The sequence below is a fragment of the Emys orbicularis genome, chromosome 11 (assembly GCF_028017835.1).
Source record: "Emys orbicularis isolate rEmyOrb1 chromosome 11, rEmyOrb1.hap1, whole genome shotgun sequence".
NCBI lineage: Eukaryota > Metazoa > Chordata > Testudines > Emydidae > Emys > Emys orbicularis.
In genome coordinates, this window is record NC_088693.1 from 32,289,121 (window position 1) to 32,313,665 (window position 24,545).

Sequence of the window (24,545 nt, forward strand, 5' to 3'; positions counted from 1 at the left end):
TCTTCATTTCTTTTAAAGTGCTTTGAAAAATCAAAACCACTTAATCATACAACTTATGACTGTGCAGCAATGCAATTCTTTCATAAATTGCAAGACTAACATGATTTTTTTCTATGCCATAATGCTGATATACATGTTGATAATGTGCACACACTTTCTTTACCAGAATTATGTAGGATCATAGTCCTACTATATAACTAGAAATAGAAAAGCTCTATTTAAAGCCTACCCTGGGTAAGGGAAAAATATAGTTCCCAGGTATTAGGCATTTAACTGACAGGAGCACATCGCATGTGTCATTTCCCCTAGTTTAACTGGTCCTTTCCTTTGTTACTATTCATTTCACAATTAGGTTCCAAGCCTTCAAATATTTATGCACATGCTTAACTTTACTCACTCAAACTGTCCAGCTGAAATAAAATTAATGGTACTATTCACATGCTTAAGAGTTGAACATATGTGTACAGTTTTGCAGGACTGGGTCATTAGTTTTGATAAGAAAGCATGAGAAGGCACTCGCTCCAGACTATATTATGTTTTTTAATGCTCCATGTTTGAAGGGGTGTTTGCTTTGCATTGTTTCTCAATAGCTGTACATTAGCCAAATGGACTTTCCAGAAAATGAAACTTCTCAGCACACAACACAAAGCTTTCTCTCCCCTCATGAGGAACAGGAAATGAATTTGCCTCTCATCTGATTTTATAGGAGGAGGAGCAAGACTAAAAACATAACGGGACTGTGGCCCTGTCTAGATTTGGAAATAGGTTGTGTTTCAAAATGTTTGCTGGTTGTGGCTAACACTAGACTCCCTTAAAGGCTGACCACGGCTGGGTAACAGGTTTTTAACCACGACTGACCATATCTGCTGCAATGGGTGCAAAGTCCTGTTTGAGGTTGGGCTAGCTAACATGTTTTCGCTCACACGTTTAAAAACATGGCCTACTTTTCTAGCCCAGACAATATCTATTTTCATGGCAGGCCAAGCGTGTCAGACAGCAGCAATCCCCAGGGGCCTGCAATGCCCAACGCAGCAGCACCCCCCACTCCCGCAATGGGAAACATGCAACCGGCAGGGTGAACTCCTCCCCTCTGTAGACTTACAATGCACCGGGGTGGGGGACCGTCCCTCGAGCTCGGGGCCGCATCTACTCCGCAAACCCAGCAGCGTAGGCTGCGCTTCCTCCCGCAGGGGGTGTCACACCCCGCCCGCCCTGAGAGGGACAATGGCTGGGCTCGGAGCCCGCAGGGGGGCCGTAGCCCGAGGCCCTGCAGCCTGAGCGGAGGCTGGGGGCTGACAGGCGCGGGAGGGGAGCACCTTACCGGCTGCTCCGGAGGCGGTGGCGAGGAGGCCGAGCAGGCAGAGCAGCGCGGGGAAAGGGGGCTCCATAGCCCCGGCTCACTCCAGTTCGCGCCGGCTCTCGGAAGGCTGCGCCTGCAGGGGGGAGCAGCGCGCCGGCCGGCCGGACACCACCCACTGCGGGGGCAGCCCAGGGCAGGGGCCGGGAGCGCGGCCCCCGAAAGCTGCCAGCCCCTGCAGGCTGGGCTGCGCTAACGCGCCGCTCCCAACAGGGCTGGCTCCGGCGCGGGGCCCATGCGGCATCTGCTGGGCATGACCGGGGCTAGCCGTCTGGGCGTGCAGGCGAGTCAGGCCGTGCAAACACGCCCAGCCCCAGGTGACTGGGCTGTCCAGGGCCAGCTCTGCCTTCAGCAGCGGGGGAGCGAGCGTGCCCTGCCTTCCGAACGGTTCTATTAGCCACCAGATACAGTGCAGCGCACGTTGCAAATATACTAACACAAGGAGAAATCTCCCCTCATCCCACTAGTGTAAGACGTGCTCTGTCCTCCACCTTCCCCCCTCGCTTTTACATGGCTCCTCTAAACTCCTGGCCTCGGCACTTCTGTCAGCTCCTCTCCACGTGGAAACTAGCTTGGAATAGGCTCTGAGTACAAAAGTTTGAAAACTGAATTGAAATAAGGTTGAAATCTCAACAGTATTCGATTGTGCTGGTAACATGCCTGTGAACTGCAATGGAAAAGCCTGGCCTAGCTGTCTGTGTTTATCAATTGGCTCTATTCAGTGGTGGTGGTTACTTTTGGGTTATATTGTTTGCATTTTATTTCCAAAACGAGAAAAACGGGCAAGGCAGGTGTGGGGAGAGAAGCAACAACAGTAGGCTACTGACTTCTGCCAGGTGACAGACACAGATCTAGAAACTTTGGTAGCCTTGACCCATGTCATGTGACTGAAGCTGGGTAAAAAAGATCAATCTTTTACACACACTCCTATCTCACCTTTTATTACATATGATACTGTGCAAACACAGAAGATGTAGCCCCTCCCCAAGGAATTTAAACTACACTTGACACTAATAATATAGATGCATATAATATTTTGAGGTCCATGACTGTGCTCCCAGTGTGAGGTGAAGTAGATGGGCTTTTTAAAAAGCCCATTTTCTCATGCTTGTTCTTGTCCTTTAGCATAAGTTAACATTTATAATATCCCCAGTGAACTTCACCCACAAATACTATTACATTGAGATAAAATAACCCCGATCTCAATTCTTGAGCACTAGTGAAGAAGATCTGCCCTGCATATAATCAGGCTCCACCATTATAGGACCTTTTGTCTCCTTTGCTAACAAAACAAACAAACAAATACAAATTCTGCAGTCCTTAGGTAAAAGCTCCTACTAGAGTCAATGGGAGATTTATATCAGTATGAACCGCAGAATTTTGCCCAGAAAGATTTAAGAGGTCCTTTTAGGCAGGAGAGAATTCATAGTAAATCTTAAAAAGGCAAGATGGTATGTAAATTTTATAACTGATGTGTCTCATTATAATCAGACCGAAAGTATCTTGAGGCTGGAAGATAGATGACTACACCTGATGGGTACTTCCCCTATTTTCAGGGGAATTCCCTGGGGGGCTGTTACCGCAACTTTAGAGGTTCGTTACATGGGCAGAAAGGAGCCTTGGGACACTAGTGAATCAGACCTTAGCATGTATTAAATGCTTAAATTGGCCACATTTCTCTTTAATTATTGCCAGGTCTGTGCAGCAGAAGCCTGATAGTCATTAGGAGTCTTCTTGTATTCCACAGCAACATGTTTTCCTCCATTATAAAAGAATTCAATGCCACCAGTTTATCAAAGTTTCTACTAAACCCCCTTAACATTAGTTATTACTTAATTGTAGAAACACCATTGTGCTAGGTGCTGTATAGACATTCAGCTCTGTTAATTTTTCCCCACAGAAACAAACAAAAAAATTAGGCTGACTTTTTATAAATTTTATTCTTTCAAGATTTAAGAGCATGTTTGTATATTATCCTCACTGTACACTTCAATCCAGAAAGTGGGCTGTTCATTTATGCTAAGACAGTTGTGCTCACTGAAATAAAAGCTACCCAAGATTCCATTTACTAGTATATTGTAAAAAACATTGGAAGTGTGCCTTACAAAATTATTTACATAATTCACAACAATACACAAACACTTTATAAAAACACTATCCTTTTATTGTATATTCATGTGTCTTGAAATCATAATTTAGTTATCTTGGTAATAACATTAAAAATACACTTTCTATCTGTAAATTCACATCCAGGCAAGCCCATAAGTGCAAACAGTCATAAAACTAGCAAGGCTGAACACACATGTATCTAATTTATATTTGTACAAAAATACCTGACCTGTACTTTTGTTAGAAAAGGACAACCATATACAACTTTATTTAATACAGTACAAAACTTCTCTAAATCCATTAATTTAGACCCCATCCAGCAAAACATTTAAGCATTTATGTTAACTTAAAATTATGCACGTTAAAGTGCTTTGCTGGATCATGGCCATGCTGCCTATTGCTTTATTGATAATATTTTTATCACATTAGTTGGAAATTTTTGTCATTAAATACACAGTAGAGGCAAGAACTGTGTTCTCAGGGGTTTATACAACACTTACCATAGTAAGACCCCACTCTGCTTCGTGCTACTGTAATATAAATGTTTCATAATTATAATAAAATAGAGGATCACAAGAACCAGACTGTTGTAAAAGCAATATGTGAAGCACAGCAACAAGGTTAAATAGTCTCACATTTTACCTAAACTTTACTCCAAGGTATTGCAGCCAATTTCAATAGTTTTTTGCATAAATTGCTACAAGGCCAATTTCTTTCTTACTCTCTTTTCTTAGTTATGGCCAGGTATCAAAAGGACAACGTGCTTAACTTTTTCTCCAATCAGAGAACGAATACAGAACTATTTACTTTAGCGTGCTTGTCTGGTACCTATTCTTGTATATGAGTACTAAAACCATCTACAAAAATCTTGCTAGAAAGATACTGTACTTCCAAGTATCATTTTAAAAGACTGCATATCAGAATAGTGCAAACAAGCACAAAGGGGAGTGTTGCATCAGCAACAAAAAGAGAGAGGCTCACAGGTCTGGCCTGTCACCCTTAAAAGTATCTCTACTATTATTTATTTATTTATTTTATTCTCAGCATATTTGGCCAAATATACTCCTGATGTAATACCACTGATGTCAATGGAATTACACCAGGAATGAATTTGGTCTTTTGTGTACAGTATGTTTTTTTACTTAAATAGCATATATTCCTTCAAAACAGTAAACAGGTCTGATCTGAAAAAGGACAATGTGCATTAAGAAACATTTTTCTTACAATTATTATTCCACTTTCGCACAGTGACTTACTATAATGGTTTAATCAAGTAATATATATTTTAAAAAAACCCTTGACTCTAGTAGCCTTTTTGGAGTACATACAAAAGGCAACTGACACAGCACGTAAAAAAACAACTTTAACTTGCATGTAAATAGATCAAGAATTTGTAGCATGTATGCACACAACTTGAGTTGCGAAACATTCCCTCCCACTCACTACCTGGGACATATTTTCATCTCATTTCTGAAACTGATTATAGAGGAAATACCTTATTTGTTATCAAGTTGTAAGTTGTATGTTTAATCATAGCATAGGTGAGTTAGGATACTATTCAGACCTAATACAGTGTTTATCCTTTTGTATCATGTGATCAGAACAGCTGTGCTAGATCATTACCTTGTATTTTAAGTCTAAAACTTTCCCCCATTACTCCAGAGTCCCTGTCACAGCACTCTCTGCTGCCCTGACTTTTCTCCCACTTTACACACCACCCACTCCAAATAATATATCATTCCAACTATCCTTGAACAACAAGCATTTGCTTAGGAAGTAGTCAATGAGGCTCCTTAAATTGGCTGGCAGGACTGTGGTTCATCAACCTTATGGATTTCCTCATTACAGAACCAGGAATACTGGCTCTGAAACACTCCTGTAGCCCTGCAAGGGAGTGCAACAGACTAGGAAATGAACTGTGAGTCTTTCCCATGTGTTAGTGCAGGACATCGTCATTCAGATCTAATTCTATACCAACTTTAAAAACATAGGATGGATTTTGGCAGATTTAAAGGTTATTCTCTAAATACTAGTTTAAAGACTAGTCTTCCTTTTCTACTCCCTCCTCATTCCCAGAAATTGATTTTCAACATGCCTGCTATGGGGTACTTGCATCACCACATAGAGCCTATGAAAAGACGCCTGAAAATTCTTGCTTAAAAGGGACAGTCTCCTTACAGTGAAAAATACACCATTCATTGAACTGCTTTTAGAAGGTCACAGAGTGTATACATAAGGTTTGAATTTTGCTCATGTTTGTATTTAGCCCTTAATCCCAGTTGTGCTGACATCAGTAGCATCTTCGGAGGTCATGGCTATTCATGTATGAGCCTGCAATTGGCTCAGACTTAAATGTTACCTGGTTTTTTAATAGGAATATTTCCTTATTGATAGAATTCCACACTGAAAGAGCATACTCTATGTCATGATTCTAGCTCTGAAGGGCACCTGAACAATAATTCATATGATAGGAAAGAGTGATGATGGCTTTTTGGTGACCTCTGAGGGAAAAAAAAATCAATGTTCAGATATAATTTCTCTCTCTCTTGCACTCAATGGACCATAATGAGCATACCAAATGTTAAGATTCTACCTCAGTGAGAACAGAAATTGTCAGTGGTTACAAGCCCCTCTGTATTATATCACAGTCGATAATTAATGAGTTATTACAAACGTGGTTATTCCAAATATTATTTATCTGGTATTTATCATCATAATTTGTGCTAGTTGTTGCAGGATGACCCAATGCTAGAAACAGGGCATGTACTGTATCTCAAAATGTATGTCTTTTGACACCAACGGTTTAATCAATAATTGCCTGTAAAAAGCTAGATATTTAATTTAAAGTTTGTTTGGTTTGCGGTTTAAATGTCTATTCCTCACCCGCAACCCCCCAAAAAGCTTTACCAAAAAAAGAAAAAGGAGAAAAAAAAAAGATAATGTAGGTAAAGATTTTAGAGGCAATACCCAGATTTAATATGGAATCACAGAGCTATAGAGGCTCAGGGAACTTCTACCTTGTGCAAGATTTACAGCTAAAGCCAAATTCAGTTAACTCCCACTGACTTAAAATTGCACACATGTATTAGAGGCAGAATTTAGCCACTGGTTAATAATCTTCTTACTTGTTTTTCAGAAGGAACTAATAAAGTGTCAAGTAGCCCATTCCCCATAGTTTCACACAGTAGAATTTGTAATAAAACAATTAGCAAGAACAGTTTCTCAGTAATCATCTTTGGTAAACATGCTATCAGTCTCATCTTCATTCATCCCTCGTTCATAGCGTACTGCAAAGAAGCCACCCCACTGAAGCCGTTTCTTTTTGTAGAGATACCAAATTAATCCAGCAACCAAGACTAGGATAATTAACAGAGCAAATGTTATAGCCACTCCAGTATGATTAGTGCCTGTAAAAGAGAAATGAAAATAGTTAATCAGTGTTTTTGACTGAAAAATATTTGTTATACAGCAAAGTTTTATACTAATATGTATAAATTTACTATAAAGTCATTTTATTGAAGTTCAGGAACTCTATTTTAAGTCTTACGGACACACACACAAATATTTTCCACACCATCAATTCAAAAGCTAGTTTCCTATAAGTGCCAAATATTGTAGCTAAGCACAAGCTCCACTATGATTAAGGTTAAGAAGCCCTTTCTGTTTAAAGCTGGACTGTTCTAATTGTGCTACAATCCGTCTGGTTACTTGGATTGCCTTGAAATTTGGTTTGCCTCCTGGAGATTCAGAATAGGGTCAGTGATCTAAATTTGGGGCCATTTGCCACAGTGTCCTGGGATACAACTCCACAGAAAAACAAAACAAAAACAAAAAAACCCACCCTGAACAGCTTTTCTTAAATTAAAGGTGACCTATTCTGGCAATACTTTTTTGCATATACGTGGGAAGTGATTGTTGAATTTAACAAGTGTGGTAGTCTATCAGGAGAGTATGTTAAGTGTTTGAGTGCACGGCAGGTGCATATAGCTCCTTTCCTTTACAGTGAAAAGACAGAGTGAGTATGTGTAGTATGGGTGTTTTGGGGGCACTGCTCAAAGAGGCCAGAGTTAAGGTTACATGTGGGTGTACCTTAACTCTGTATTTCCTGGTTTTCTGAAGTCTGAACTTGACATTCTGGAAGGGCGCAAGCTATTGCTGGACAATATTAACTCTGTATTAACAAAGTTTTCTGCCATTTAATCTAGTAGCTAATTTTGAATCACTTTGCTGATATTTCTTAATCTATTAAGAAATTATTTACATTTAAATCAATATGGAATTGCACTCAATATAACTGAGGGTACTTTGGGTCCTCTGACATGAACATTTTTTGAAAAATAGAAGTAGCAAATTTTGAAGTGGAGACACACTTTAAAGGTCTCCACTGAAGCATAAAAACGGTGACAAAGTTCTGAGCTTGTAGTGGTGGGTCCCGTGCTTCCGGGCGGATTTAGTGGCCTCAGAAGCTCGCTAAGGCCCTCAATGTGACTTCCCTTTCTTTGTGTAGTGGCAAAGGTCACAGCTTTATTGAGCTACTTTCATCACAGGCCAGTATGGAAGGTGGGAATGGGGAATACCCCACAGTCTTTGTTGCTCCTCAGAGCTCAGTAGGTGCAATCCTGCCTCCTGTCTAGATCTAGGCCTGCTGCCCCCTCAGGGGGTGCTGTAGAGCAAGGGGGTGGGAGGGAACCCAGGCCCACCCTCTACTCTGGGTTCCAGCCCAGGGACCCTAATAGCAGCAGCTGTTGGCAGCTTCCCCTTCACCACTGGTGCTGTTTTGATTCCCTGGGCCACTTCCCCATGGTCTCCTTTTCCTAGTTGCACCCTTACTTTAGGATTCAGCAACGCTTCCTCTCCTCCAGCTCCTTCCACCTGGGCTCTCTTGAGAGAACTGGAAGGAGAGCTTTTAAGCACTATGAGTGGGACCTTGATTAGTTCCAGCTGTCTCCATTAGCCTAACAGCTTTAACTGACCCTTTGCCAGTTAATTGGAGTCAGGTGCCTGCATTAGCCTAACCATAGGCGCCGACTCTGTGGGTGCTCCGGAGCTGGAGCACCCACAGGGAAAAATTGGTGGGTGCTCAGCACCCACCGGCAGCTCCCCACCCTGCCCTCCCACCCCAGCTCACCTCCGCCTCCGCTCCACCTCCTCCCCTGAGCGCACTGCGTGCCCGCTTTTTCCCCCTAGCTCCCAGCGCTTGCGCCGTGAAAGAGCTGTTTCACGCGGCTGGGAGGGAGGAGGGAGAACGCGGCACACTCGGGGAAGAGGTGGGGCTGGGGCAGGGATTTGGAGAAGGGGTCCAATAGGGGCAGGGAGGGGGCGGAGTTGGGGTGGGGACTTTGGGGAAGGGGTTGGAATGGGGGCGGGGAAAGGGTGGAGTCGGGGCAGGGCCGGGGGGGGGGCACGAGCACCCACCGGCGCTGGGGAAAGTTGGCACCTATGAGCCTAACTACCTTAATTGGTTAATTGGCATCAGGTGTCTTGATTGTCCCGGAGTAGCCTTTGTTTGGCTACCCAGGGAACAGGGACCTGCTCATCCTGAGGCTGATATATTTGCCTTCCACTACTCTTTTATAGCCTTCTGGTCTGAATCTGTCACAAAACCTATTGTCTTTAATGTTGGTTTTCCTCACTGTTTAAATGTACTTTGTGCCTCAGTGCATACTTAATTCTGTCCCTGAGCTTCCTAGAAGCAGGAGGAAACCCATTTCTGAGGCAGGGTCAGAGAAGATCTTGTAGCTCTCTTCCTTAAAACATGAACAGGAACATTAGCTTCCCATTGTTCCTCCCTCTCAACTTCCATGGAGGTGTAGGCAAAATCTGAAAGATCCCACTGCTTCCAAGGACCCTTTCTGACCCAAGTAACTGATTTCTATCCTGGAAGGAGTGAAATGTGAAGTAGCAGTATGGGAACTGGATCCTTTCCCCAGCCATCAGACAGGTAAAGTTATACCAGCAAACCTTTAAGAGTAAACAAGACCTTAATCTAGTGTAGTTTGTCTGCTTGCAAGAATGGATAAACTTGCACATGGGACTTCTTACTCATAGCAAGAATTACTTTAGCTCCTCAATGGAAAGAGCGTAGTGCCGCATCCTATACAGAAATAGCTAGCAAAGACGGGTATTTTAGTAAGGGGGAAACTTGCTGCTATGAAGGAAACTTACAGAGATTATTCTATGACATGGACACGCACTGTAGATTTTGCTGAAATCTACGCAGCTGTCATGGTAACACTGCATACACAGATGAAGCCACTAAGATGCTAGTGCTCCAAACTGATCTCTCAGTGACCAGGTAGTGGCACCCTCAACTTTTCCCTGGCATGCCACATACATGCACCTGCTGCCCATAGGACCAGCCCCAGTACTAAAACCATGAATTCCTGCCTCTCCATGTGAGGTCCACTGGTGGGGCAGGAAAGAAGGCAAACACTTGTATACTGTAGCCCCCATATTTATTTCTGTTGTAGCTGTTAATAAACTTTGGAAAACACACTTCTGTCCTACAGCAGATTGGATATTAGGGAATGTAGACTGATGGTATACACTTGGTACCTGCCAGCAGAAGAATTCTGGAACTAGCAAATTTTGGAATTTTGCAACTAGGAAAAGACTCAAAAACTAACAGCAATTTTTTTTAAAATACATCAGAAGCAGGAAGCTTGCCAAGCAATCAGTGGGGCCATTGGACGATGGAGGTTCAAAGGAACATTCAAGGAAGATAAGGTCATTGTGAAGAAGCTAAATGAATTCTTTGCATCGTTCCTCACTGCAGAGGATGTGAGGGAGATTCCCACATCTGAGCCATTCTTTTTGGTGACAAATCTGAGGAATTGTCCCAGACTGAGGTGTCAATAGAGGAGATTTTAGAACTGATTGGTAAATTAAACAGTAATAAGTCACCAGGACCAGATGGTATTCCCCAAAGAGTTCTGAAGGAACTCAAATATGAAATTGCAGAACTATTAAGTGTGGTATGTAACCAATCACTTAACTCAGCTTCTGTACCAGATGACTGGAGGATAGTTAATGTGACACCAATTTTTAAAAAAGGCTCCAGAGGCGATCCTGGCAATTACAGGTCAGTAAACCTAACTTCAGTACCAGAAAAACTGGTTAAAACTATAGTAAATAACAGAATTATCAGACACATAGTTGAACTCGATTTTCTGTGGAGGAATCAGCATGGCTTTTTTAAAGGGAAATCATGCCTCACCAATCTATTAGAATTCTCTGAGGTGGTCAACAAACATGTGGACAAGTGTGATCCAGAGGATATAGTCTACTTGGACTTTCAGAAAGCCTTTGACAGGGTCCCTCACCAAAGGGTCTAAAGCAAAGTAAGCAGTCATGGGATAAGAGGGAAGGTCCTTTCATGAATCAGTAGCTGGTTAAAAGACAGAAAACAAAGGATAGGAATAAGTGTTCAATTTTCAGAATAGAGAGAGGTAAATAGCGGGATCCCCAAGGGATCTGGACTGGGACCAGTGCTGTTCAACATATTCATAAATGATCTGGAAAAAGGGGTAAATAGTGAGGAGGCAAAATTTGCAGATGATACAAAGTTACTCAGGATAGTTAAGGCCAAAGCAGAGTGCAAGGAGTTACAAAAGAATCTCACAAAGCTGGGTGACTGGGCAACAAAATGGCAGACGAAATGTTGATAAATGCAAAGTAATGCACAATGGAAAACATAATCCCCATTATACATACAAAATGATGGGATCTAAATTGATTGTTATTATTCAAGAAAGAGAATTTGGAGTCATTATGGATAGTGCAGCAGCAGTCAAAAAAGCTAACAAAATGTTAGGAACGGGATAGATAATAAAACAGTGAATATCATAATGCCACTATATAAATCCATGGTATGCCCACATCTTGAATACTGTGTGTAGTTCTGGTCGCCCCATCTCAAAAAAGATATATTAGAATTGGAAAAGATACAAAGAAGGGCAACAAAAATAATTAAGGGTGTGGAACAGCTTCCATATGAGGAGAGATTAAAAAGACTGGGATTGTTCAGCTTGGAGAATGGATGATGAAGGGGTGATATGACAGAGGTCTATAAAATCATGAATGGTGTGTAGAAAGTGAGTAAGGAAGTATTATTCCTTCAAATAACAGAAGAACCAGGGGTCACCCAATGAAATTAATAGGAAGCAGGTTTAAAACAAACAAAAGGAAGTACTTCTTCACATAACGCACAGTCAACCTGTGGAACTCGTTGTCAGGGGGATGTTGTGAAGGCCAAGACTATAACTGGGTTCAAAAAAGAATTAGATAATTTCATGGAGGATAGGTCCATCATTGGCTATTAGTCAAGATGGTCAGGGATGCAGCCCCATGCTCTGGCTGTCTCTAGTCTCTGACTGCCAGAATAGATGATAGGATGGATCACTGGACAGTTGCCCTGTTCTGTTCATTCCCTTTGAAAGCATTTGGCAGTGGCGACTGTCGGAAGACGAGATACTGGGCTAGATGAACCATTGGTCTGACTCAGTATGGCCATTCTTATGATGAAGGCCTCTAACTATTTATTGAAAGTTACAAAGAGTCCTGTGGCACCTTATAGACTAACAGACGTATTGGAGCATAAGCTTTCGTGGGTGAATACTCACTTCGTCAGATGCAGTATTCACCCACGAAAGCTTATGCTCCAATACAGCTGTTAGTCTATAAGGTGCCACAGGACTCTTTGTCGCTTTTTACGGATCCAGACTAACACGGCTACCCCTCTGATACTTAACTATTTATTAATATCTATCTATGCATTTCTAGTGTGCCCATCAACACGACATTGAACCATGCATAGAAATGTGACAACCAGGTATTGAACATATAAAGATTAAAGCAGAAATTAGCTGCTTTACAAAAACAGAAGCAGCCTAAAAATAAACAGGATAAATGAACCTTGCACCACAGACTGGTCTTACAAAAAAAAACCCCCATCTGACTTAAAGCCAACACTGAAATGTAAATTAGTCCAGATTCTTCACAACTATAAAAGAAAAGATAGTATCAGCTCTGTAACTCTTTTACAACTATACTGGACACATTATCCTAGGCAGAGAGCACACTGAAGGCCCATGCACCATTTAAGTCCCACTTAAGCCACAGGTCTTCTGGAGTGAATTTCATCTGAGTGATCTGTACACAGACCTTGCCTGACATAAAAATCCTTTAGTGCAACAATTATAAAAAAGTAAATTGTATATTAAACACAAGAAAGACATACCTAGAGGAGCTTTACAAACAACTCTGCCTTTACTATGACTGCAGTCAACTTCAGACCATGTTCCATTTGTGGACAGGATAACACTGCATTTACCATTGACTTTTGAAGTTCCGTTTGCCCAATTGGCATATTTAACTGCTGAACCATCAAGCCAGTTCAAGGACTTAGCTGTAGGGAGAGATCACAAATACTACTTTGATAAATCACCATAAAAATTTGCAATATTGCAACATAACGTGAAAATCGCAATTTATTTATTTCATCTCATTTCTAAAAATCAACTGTAGGTACCCATCCAGTGAGCTGGGTGCCTATTACATAAATAACAAACGACAACATAAACTGCCCATAAACATAAATATATCCACCTCAGTGTACCCTTCCTGAGAGAGACAGGCTTTGCAGCATGCCCAGTTTAACAAATCTGGGATCTGGCAGACCAAGAGTTGGGAGCGAAGTAAGTTCAATTACTGAGCAACCTGCATGGAAAATGCCCTGTCAGCACCTCAGTCTCATTTATATTGAAGGAGTTCCAGCTCAAGTGCCTTTGCTCATCCTAAATGTGGCACAGGGAGAGGTGATACCTCAGGTAACCAGGTCTCAAATCATTTAGGGCTTAAAGTCCACCTAGAAACTTATTGGAAGCCAGTGTAGATCATGGTGTACTGGTCTAATGTGCTCCCAATGTGCGACTCCACTTAAAAAGAGCACTGCAGCATTCCAGCAGTAGATTCAGCTTCTAAATAGTCCCCACGTGGGGCGCACTTCAGTAATCTAGTCTTGAGGTGATAAAAGCATGGATAATTCTGACAAGGTTCACATTGGAGAGAAAGGTTTATATTTGTCTTGCCAGGCGCAGATGGAAAATACTCTGTCGCAGCTGCTACCTGGTCATCTAGGACTGGCCCAGAATCTAATACCATCTCCAATTTTCACACTGTTTTACAAATGGTAGTTGCATGCCCATATAAGTTCCACTTACTCTTCTGCCTGCTTCCACCAACCCACCATTATCTCAGTCTTGCCTGGATTAAATCACAGCCAACTAGTTCTCATCAAAATCCCAAGCTCTTGTACAATGTCCCTTTGTTGATTATCTAATTTTCATTCCAAAGCCACAAAAATAAAAGTGATTCTGTGAAACTCGTAAAATAAATATTTTAGAATAATTTAAAAAAGCCAACAAAAAACACCTCTCCGCATATACCTTTTTTAACCCATGTGTCTTAATCTAGCAGCTAAATGTTTGAATTTAACCCACTGAATATATGAGAAAATAATTCTAAATCACAAATCAAGAAACATTAGGAATTGACACAAACTGAGAAGAGGTAGAAGTTACTATACTATATAAATTAATGCTAACAAATTGCATAGCACCGGCAGTTAACTTTTCAAATTCTAAGTATTTTTATATTATTTTCATTCATTTTTATTTACCATATAAGATATATACACACACATAGTTGGTAGTTACTTCTTACCCCTGAAGTTCTGAGACAATCCAAGCCACACTCTTCTGGTGATGAGGTCATTTTGCCTTATGTGGTTGCTGACAAATGTATTCTCTTCGGCATCCTTTATAGTCAATAGTGTTGCAGAGGGATCTAAGGGAAGAGTTTAATGGTCAGTACAGAAAGAAATTTTAGAGGTTTCCCTCATAGTCTTTTTAAATTAAATGGATTTTCTAAAAATTCAAAAGGGATCATTTAAGGCACAGAAATGAGAGAGAACATCTGCTAATTTGGACTCCTAAAATTTTGTGATATGTAATCTGCAGAGGAAAAACACAGACTAGGAGAACAATGCAATGTCATGAGCAGCCTCAGATCAAAGTTAACTTCTTGTTTTATCATCTGGGCAGGTGATGCAAAATAAAATAAAGACAATTCTCCTGCAAGTCTGGAAAGATATTAAATGATACTTTATGGAAACAGAAGCATTGATCCTGTCAGGTGCTAAGCATCTTCTGTAAACCCCCTTGATTCCTATTAACCTAAATAGAGGCTCAGCACCTTGTAGGATCAGGCCAATTTTCTGTATCTAAATAACAAATCATATATTGTTATATAATGTCACTGCACTTAAGGTGTAATGGCAAGGAGGGGGTGCACTGGGGGCAGGGGGTAGAGGTGGAGGGAGGCGTGCTTCAATGCACCGGATCCTCTGCTGGCATAAAGGACTTTCTGCCAACAGTATAAGTTAAAGAAGGACTACTCTTGCTCTAACCCACACTGGGTCCAAGTGGCCCTGAATTGGGTGTCACACCTGGTAATGGGAATACCTGCTTCTTTTATTTCAGTTTATCTTACACAGTTTAATTAACCTTAAATAGTAAAAAAAATTACACAGCTAAAATTATGAAAATTCAAACATCCTAAAATTGTGAAGGGAGCAAAGGATTCTGTACATGAGGAATTACATGCTACTTATATTATCTGTCACAAAACAATCCCCAGTATTTACTAAAGAAAAGAAAAAAAGCTCTTCTTTTAGCACAAAAATTGGCCTTTCAGCTTCTGTGTGCGTCATTAAGTTTGAAGTGTGAAGTGTCTATTTTCAAATCCTTGGTGGGATTTCTCCGCATTCATCCTATGCCCAGGGTTATAATATGAATGACTTTGTAACAATACAGGCTTTAATTTGTATAAAGTGGTTTGTGGAAAATAAAAAGGTTTTCCTTTGGAAATCAGCCTTGATCTTCTGAATCCTTTATCAATGGTTATGTATGAGGTATCACTTTATTTATGTACTTTCATGTTCCAGATAAGGAATCAGAACATTGCACAACTTTACCAAAAATATGAATCAAATGCTCCAAAAATCATTAGATAAAACCAGCCATTAGACATATTCCCAAATCAAAGAAACATAAAGAAGAAGTTTTGCCAGTGTGTTTTTTCTAATCCTCCCTTAATGACGAGCTATTTACAAGATATAACACATTATAAATAAAACCAAACGTACCCAGCTTCTGGCAGACTCTTTTAGCCTCTTCTGCAGTATATACTGAAAAATTGTATAATGCCATGTCAAATGCATAGCAATGATCTTTATACTGCAACCACTGCGATGTTCTAGTACCCTGTGGACACCTGGAGGAGCCTTTGGTTTGCTGTGGCTGTAGTCGTCTCTCTGTAAAAATATAAAACCTTTGTATTATGCAAATTAAAAGAGGCTCTGCAGAGTCAAATCACTCTGGGGTAGGGATGCTATATACAAAAATACACACACATGCTGAAAATGGTCTAACCGACAAAATTAATTTATATCCCATTTAGCTTGCTTCTTGAAATATAGTAGATTCATTCATTATCAGCCAATGATTACAAGAAAAGTTCCAGATATTCTGGGACTTTGACCTTCCCATTAGTGGGGGACCGCTCATTCTTACTGGATTTCAAGCATTCAAATGGCCTTGAAATATGTATGCTCATTCATTGTGGACCTCTGATTTAAGAGCTGACATTTATACCATAGGTCACAAAGAGGTAATCAGTCTAACAATTTATAAAAATTATATTAATTTATATTTATATTAATTTAATTATATTAATTTCTTCCATGAAACATTGGGTCATGGTGAAAGTGATCCCTCTAATTTGAAGAAACGATGGTAATCTGAGGTCACCAGTTTTATTTATCAGATTTTGCCAAGGTAATTGTCTAAAGTGAGGGAGTATGAAACAGATACAGATGGTGACAGTCTCATGTTCCCACTACTCAAACTAAGATTCATAATTTAATATGGTAATTTTCATAGCACCTTCCACACAAGGATCTCAAAGTGCTTTATTGCTTTATAAAGGGAGGGTATATATTTCCCATTTTATAAGTGGAAAACTAAGGCACAGAAAGGTTGTGATTTGCCCAAGCCCCAAAGCTAAACTTGGCATAGTTGAGAATAAAACTCAGGAGTACTGACTGCGAGTCTCCTGTTCTAACTACTACTCAACACTGCCTTCCAAAAGCCTTTCAGTAATGTGTTAGTCAACGTACACCCTGCTCAGCTCAGTTTAAAGTTTCACTCCATTGATGGGCATGGGAAAGAAATGTCCTGAGCAGTTATCAAAATCTTAAAACAGAAATCCAGTGACGGCACATGACTTTGACAGAGTTAGTATTTCATGGAAGCTGAGCCAACAAAACTCTGCAGTGAAAACATTTTTGGCGTAAAGAAACCCTCTCACATTAGGCTGTTTAACAAGCAGTATCTATTTTTAATGCCTGTTTAGGTATCTGGCCACCACTGTTATCAAACACCAAAGTATGGTGCCACAAAGTTTACAAGATATACTGACGAGTACTTTGCCACTCCTTCTAAACAATCAGTCTTAAAGAACAAAATGTCTGGTTTAGTCTAAATCACATTTCTTTCAGTCTTCATTTTCTGTTCATAATACAGCATGTAAAATAGAGTATGTGTTAAATTACAGGAAAAAAGGAAATCAGGCTTACTGTCTGAAGAAGTATAGCAAATGGCACCATCAACAACATCTGTGCACCTTTCACGTTTCCAAAATCCTTTAGTATCCAGAAAAACGCAGTTCCCAATAGATGTAGAGTTTTCTAGTTCCCAGGGACGGTAGTCAAATTCACTTCCATCAGACCATTCTAAATTAGATTCACTTCCCTGATTAAAGAATAATAATTTTTATACCACTACATTCAGGTCTTAATTAATCAAATATAAACACAGATAATGTACAGAGAGTGATGTACCGAAGAGTCAAAAACCCATTTCCTTCACGTCAGTACTGAACCAATGCCCAACATGGTTAGCAGGTTCTGTCTTCCAGGTAATACTTAAAACTAAGGCCCTGGCCACCTGTGATCATTGAGGAGTCTGTGGTACTCTAAGAGTAGGGTTGTGGCCAGGCCAAATCCCAACCTGGTAACATTATGCCTCCCTAATTTCCCCCTATGGTTTCAATACATAAGGCATTCTTCACTTCCTGTCCTAACAAATCTATTACTTAGTCATGTTGTGAGCTGTTAAACCACAGGGATGGGAGCAGTATGTAAAGTTTATCAGTTTTTGATGAAAGCTACTAAGCTAGACTCACTTGGAAGTGTAGGCTGGTGGAAACCACGGCAGTGGAAAGTCTGCCATGGGAGGTGAAGGGATTAGTGCAGCCCAAAAGATGGGTAGGGTGGTGGACAGATGCACTGAATTGATGTTTCCCATGAGCACTACACCTCTACCTCGATATAACGCTGTCCTCAGGAGCCAAAAAATCTTACCGCGTTAGAGGTGAAACCGCGTTGTATCAAACTTGCTTTGATCCACCGGAGTGCGCAGTCCCGCCCGCCTGGAGCACTGCTTTACCGCGTTATATCTGAATTCGTGTTATATCACGTCGCGTTATATCGGGGTAGAGGTGTATTTGCTGGTGGGCCCCAAAGGGAGCTTAAAGCTACCCTCCCCTTTGAAAACCCTGAGGAAGGATGGTGGTCTAATGGGCAAGGTGGAGCAGAGAGGCTGCACGCTGCACTTCCCTACGCTAGTGGGGTGAATTTGGCCCATCATGTAAGTATGAAATCAGACACTCATTCTAAAATACATTTCTAATCCCCTAATAGCTAAGTGTAATAACATGTAGGAAAAGTTAACATATATTATTAGTGGTAGGGGGAAAAGAAAGCTAATAATCTTCTAGCATGAAATTCAAGCCTCTAAAAGAGCCTGGAAAGATCACAAAGATTTTGGAAATCAACTGCAGAAAATTACTGCAGAAAAAGAAACGATGGTCATGACAGTAGAAACTTACATCAAGGCTTGATAGCCCAAGCCACAGTGGATATCCATCACGCTTTACAATATCTTCCAAAAACACCTGATGGGATTCACTGTGTATGCTGACTAAATCACTTCCATTCTGTTTGCATTCTCTTAATGCTTCATACCAGGTTATTTTTTTCTGAAGGAGCCTGTATGTGCTATTTCCATGTAGTATATACTCAGGCAATGGAGGCTTGTTCTCTCTGGGCCCTATTTCAAGATTAAGATCATAGTTAATTCTATACACTTCATTCATGTTATTAGAAATATGTGGAAGATATTAAAATCCATCAGTCTATAACAACTCAATTCAAGCACTGAAGTGTTCAATATAAATTACTTACGGGATACACATTATCTTTTTTTATATTAAATGATGGGAGAAAGATGGAGGCACACAGCCAACATCCATCCTGAGCAGAATACTAGAATACTGACAGATAGCTTCATCCTGCAAATTGAAATCCATGACAGTTTTGCCAATGAGTTCAATGGCAGCAGATGCAGGGTCTTCATTGGGAGTCCTGTTCATGGAGGGCTTGCAGGACTAGGCCTTAATATTAACTTTACCTCCCCAGCCCCCAAAACTTTGGGTGTAATTGTTTCTGGATATTACTTACCCATTTCAATTTTACAAGCAAGAATACTGTGTTGATTAAATTGAAGAGCTTGCCAACTTTGCGTACGGTTGTAAATATCCCAAGACCCATCACGGTTCACTCCAGCAAAAAACTGATTCTTCTTTACGTTAGGTCTTCCCTGTTTCCAGTTATTGTAAGACACATAAGTTTCATCATACCATTTTAGGGAATTATCTGTGGAAAATATGAAAACGTTTCTATATTTAGGCTTGAGCAAAGCATTGATTTTTTAAGAAACGTGAAATTCATCTACAACTGAAGATGGTGAGCTCCTGACCAGTACTAATAAACACTCACTTTAGATCAGAAAGCCTGTTATTACCTGTTTTTTGAAGTTGCTAGAGTTTCCTCTAAGCCCTCACCAAAATTCTAAGTGTCACGAGAAAATGTTCTTTGGAGATTGCCCAAATTAGAATTGTGAAAATTCAGATTACAAAAACCAAACCAAACCAAACAAACAACAGGTGCCTTGCAAGTAACCCAGTACTATTTTCTGAAGAAGAGTGGTCTGGTGGATAATAGCTATAACTAGGAATCAGGAACTCCTGAATTCTATCCTGGCTATGATGCACACTCTCTCGGTAGCTTAATGTGACTAATGTCTCTGCCTTTTTTTCACATTTTGTAAAATGGAGATTGCCATGACCCTGTGTGTTCTGCAATTCCTTAGCCATGCAATTTGCCAGAAAATCCATCCCTCTGAAATAAGGTGCTCTGGAATCTAAGATTTCTTCTTTCTTTTTTTTTTTGAACAATGTTTCCTGCCCATGAAGATTACTTTTAAAACAAGAACTGAGTGTAACTGATGCAGTGTTGTATTTCTGAGTCTGCAGACAGTCTGAAATAATAGCTCTGAGAAGTGAGAACTACCCCATTCATCACAATGAGTTCAGTATTTGAAACCTAAAGATGAAAATTTAAGGCTCCAATACTAAAATCAGATCTTTGCATCTGTATGGAACCCCTTAAGCTCCAATCCTGCTAACTACTCTACAGTTTATTGTTTAAATTGAAACGCCCAGTTCGTGCACTTGCCCCACAATCCAAAACTACCTCCTGCTCCACCTTTCCAAGGGCTCCAGATTGCAACAGAATTCAGACACCCTGCTTCAGAATCTACATTCAGAATGAAGCAGAATACATGGACTCTTGGGGATCATGAAAAAATTACTGATCTACATCACTGAGATGTTATTCATTCATCTTTGTAAAGTGCTTTGAAGATGAAAAGCACTATTGTTCTAACAGAAAAAATGCAGAAAACTTAATGCACATAATAGAGAATGCAGGGTTGGTCACAAGCTGCAGCTGTAGGAGCTTTAGTAGTTTGCTACTCAGTCTGGGCTTGAAATTCCAAAGTAGTGAGCACCCAAACTGTCACTAACTTCAATGGGAGTTTTGGGTGCTCAGTATCTCTGTAAATCAGGCCTATGTATATTGCTAAAAATGTCACCACATATCATTGTGCTCTTTTTAAATCCTGCCTTTTGATAAAATCAATAACCTGGATTAAGCAGTCTGTGTAGGATCTAAATATCACTAGAACAGACAAAAGATGTCCAATTATTTCCCTCTAAAAATATAAATGAAAATATAAGGCAGTTGTAAGCATTAGTATATATTTATTTTTATGGTATCTTGGATTGCTCTACCATATGTAGTATGTAAGAAATGTATCAGTTTAATGATAGGAAGTTAACAAATTTTATTAAGAAAAAAATCTTACCGCTGTCATCATAAATTACACCCAACCATACCCATGTAGCTAGGCCACTGAAAGAATGTAGCTGCTCAACAACAAAGTTATTTTCTTCCTCATCTCTAATATTCAAGACAAATGCATCTGGATCTGTTGAAACAATTTTTAAAATAATAATTAGTTTATTACAAGTTTATCTATCATCTACAAAACAAATTAAGTTTTGATCGCCAATGTTTAATCATTACTACACACACACACCCAAACATTCTAAAAGGACAGACAACACGTCAGCCAACAAAAATATTAGGAAAAATTACTATTTTTCAAAAGGCAATGTCAACACTACCTGTTCTGTGAGTATTTTGTAGATAAGTGGAGGATTTCAGCTTCTAGCACTGTCAGCTATACTTTTCAGGAGCACTTCATACACTTAAAAACAAGTATCTTCTGGATATATCTATCCATTAAGGAAAAACCCATCGCTGGCCAATGCCAGCTGATTGGGGCTTGTGGGGCTTAGGCTATGAGGCTGTTTCATTGCTGTGCAGACTTTGGGGCTTGGGCTGGGGCCATGCTCTAGGACTTTGTGGGAAGGGAGAGTCCCAGAACTCAGGCTCCAGCCCAAGCCCGGAAGTCTACACAGCAATGAAACAGCCCCACAGACCGAGCCCTGCGAGCCTCAGTCAGCTGGCGTGGGCCAGCCACAGGCTTTTCTTTGCTGTGTAGGATACCCTTTATGCATTAAAAATTGACCCTCCGATTTTAAAAAATGGACAACAATATTTGCTAGCTTTCAAACTCCGCCTAGGCTTCACCTCCCTAGTTTTTCAGTTTCGGTACAAGCAGCTTAAAAGACACTGTCAATTTGAAATCTAGTAGTTAAAAGAAGTACTTACTTATTTTCTTGCATAAGTGGTGGGCTTCTTGTGATTTCATTTCTTGCCATCTATCTTTTGTTATCATGAAAGTGTAACAACTATTTTGAAATGATATCCATGGTGTATTTTTAAACTTATGAGGACATTTAATATGTTCAACAACTTGTTCTTTTTCAGTCTCATCTGGAAAAAAAAAGAAGACTCTCTTAGGTCATGCCCAATTTTAAAATAAGACAGCTCATTCCTCACAACAAATTCCTGTGTAATATGAAAATCTGTTACAAAACATAAATTTAGTAGCATAATCTGACAGCATAATATGTAACATTGTTCCCACTCTTCTCAGAACAGTGATATTTCCATAAACTTAAAGGTGGTAAGAAGCAATGATTTTATGAAATGGGATATGCAAATACTTTAAAAAGGCTTTTCACAGGAAGTTTTTTAGGTTAAGTAGTTTTAGGATCAAATACATATAATAAAACCAGAACAAATATTATCCAGTAACTTAGCTTTTGCAATGATTCTTGTGTAAGCACAGACTACCTTTTACATTTGTACATAGTAATCCTGGAAGGGTAAAACATTCCAATCTTGGGGCACCATGTAATTCCCATTGAAGTCCCCAACTAAAACCTCTCCAGAACATCATCAAGGATCTACAACCTATCCTGAAGGACGATCCCTCACTCCCACAGACCTTGGGAGACAGGCCAGTCCTCACTTACAGACAGCCCCACAACCTGAAGCAAATACTCACCAGCAACTACACACCACACAACAAAAACACTAACCCAGGAACCTATCCCTGCAACAAACCCCGTTGCCACCTCTGTCCACATATCTATTCAAGGGACACCATTATAGGACCTAACCACATCAGCCACACCATCAGGGGCTCATTCACCTGCACATCTACCAATGTGATATATGCCATCATGTGCCAGCAATGCCCCTCTGCCATGTACATTGGCCAAACCGGACAGTCGCTTCGCAAAAAAATAAATGGACACAAATCAGATGTCAAGAATTATAACATTCAAAAACCAGTCGGAGAACACTTCAACCTCCCTGGACACTCAATAACAGACTTAAAAGTGGCAATTCTTCAACAAAAAAACTTCAAAAACAGACTCCAATGAGGAACTGCAGAACTGGAATTAATTTGCAAACTGGACACCATCAAATTAGGCCTGACTAAAGACTGGGAGTGGATGGGTCACTACAAGAACTAAAAAAACTAATTTCCCCATGCTAATTTGCCCCTACTGTTACTCACACCTTCTTGTTAACTGTTTGAAATGAGCCACCCTGATTACCACTACAAAAGTGATTTTCATCCTGTTGATAATAGCCCACTTTAATTAATTTGTCTCGACCCCCCACTTGGTAAGGCAACTCCCACCTTTTCATGTTCTGCTATATATATCTTCCTACTGTATTTTCCACTCCATGCATCTGATGAAGTGGGTTTTAGCCCACAAAAGCTTATGCCCAAATAAATTTGTTAGTCTATAAGGTGCCACAAGTACTCCTTGTTGTTTCCATTAAAGTTAATGAGACTACTCCTCTAGTAGTTCAGACTGCAAGAATCAATTTAATTATACCATAATCACAAGGAATTTCTGGTTGCAATTTTGTATTTAAAGCAATAGCCCATATCATGCCCTTTCACAGAAAAACCTACAAGCGTGGTGTCTCATGGGGAAGAAATTTTTGTGAAGATCTCCTCAGAGGGATCCCCTCACATCATCCTTTTCTTTTCTGTTTTTTTGGTTTGGTTTTTGGGGGGGTGGAATTGTCGTCCTCTCCCCACTGTCCTTGGCCAAACCTAGAAGATCCCAAGGGACCTCTCCCTAGGGTGCATTATTCTATTTGGAACAATTTCTGTGGAGTTGGCGAAGGCTCAATTTGTACCTCCCGACTTGATCTCCACTTGCTACTCCTTCCTACCCAGTCACCAATCTCCCCCCGCAGCATGGACTCCAGACTGTATGAAGAGGCCTCCACAGGACCCAGATGAGGGCCCAGATGGTGCAGGGGAGATGGCTAAATCCTCCTTCCACATGGAGGTGAGAGAGATCCATATGCAGAGGGTGTACTCAGTGGGCAGATCTGGAGGGCACAATCTGGGTCAACACAGCAACCCTGAATGTTACTAAATAATTACACAGTGCTTGGGTAACTTGCTCAGGTGTGTACTGGCCCATTTCCAAGGCACCAGCGGGTTTTTTGGTACACAAACAACTAAACAAGCCTGTTCTAGAAAGTAGTCTACGTTTAGTGTATATAAATGGAACATTTTTATTTTAAAATAATTATAAAACATCTTTGTTACTGAGTTTTACTATGTATATTACTTATGAAAGATGTTTTTTAAAAAATAACGAGAATGTATTTTCTCAGAATACATACTTCTTGGCAAGTAGCAAATAGCACCTGGATTTTCAGAGGAACATGCAGAAGTTTTCCAGAATCCATCAATATCCAAAAACACACATTCTTCACTTGTTTCTTCGTCTTCTTCAGACCAGCGACTAAAATCAATGCGCTTTCCATCTGCCCAGCCATAATGTTTTCCATCCTAGCATCATACCAATAAAAGATGAGCGCTTACACACTTAAAAAAAAAGTCTAGGTACATCAAATGACATGATACTATATTTCTACTGGGTGAAATCCTGTGTTCAGCAAGAGTTGCAGGTGCTCAGCAGCTCTTAGGATTTGGTCTCGTTAAAATAAATGAAGTCTGTCACATTCAGTTTTGCTGCTGAAAAAAACTACATTGACTATTGTGAATGGCAAATGATAACACTTAGATGTTAGAGAGACAAGGCG

The 24,545-nt window shown here is 40.3% G+C and overlaps 2 protein-coding genes across 2 annotated transcripts in view; both read right to left on the reverse strand.

Moving 5' to 3' along the window:
- Window positions 1–1,400, reverse strand: part of CD302 (CD302 molecule) — a 41,594-nt gene extending 40,194 nt beyond the window's left edge. The window contains exon 1 of the mRNA XM_065413414.1: window positions 1,322–1,400. Coding sequence (XP_065269486.1) covers window positions 1,322–1,388 — 67 coding nt within the window. The 5' untranslated portion in view covers window positions 1,389–1,400. The remainder of the gene's footprint in view (window positions 1–1,321) is intronic.
- Window positions 1,401–6,589: 5,189 nt separating this feature from the next.
- The window catches only part of LY75 (lymphocyte antigen 75), a 69,605-nt gene continuing 51,649 nt past the window's right edge, over window positions 6,590–24,545 (reverse strand). The window contains 10 exon segments of the mRNA XM_065413407.1: window positions 6,590–6,873; window positions 12,705–12,872; window positions 14,189–14,311; window positions 15,672–15,839; window positions 17,163–17,337; window positions 18,476–18,696; window positions 19,107–19,301; window positions 20,854–20,976; window positions 21,726–21,890; window positions 24,123–24,291. Coding sequence (XP_065269479.1) covers window positions 6,689–6,873; window positions 12,705–12,872; window positions 14,189–14,311; window positions 15,672–15,839; window positions 17,163–17,337; window positions 18,476–18,696; window positions 19,107–19,301; window positions 20,854–20,976; window positions 21,726–21,890; window positions 24,123–24,291 — 1,692 coding nt within the window. The 3' untranslated portion in view covers window positions 6,590–6,688.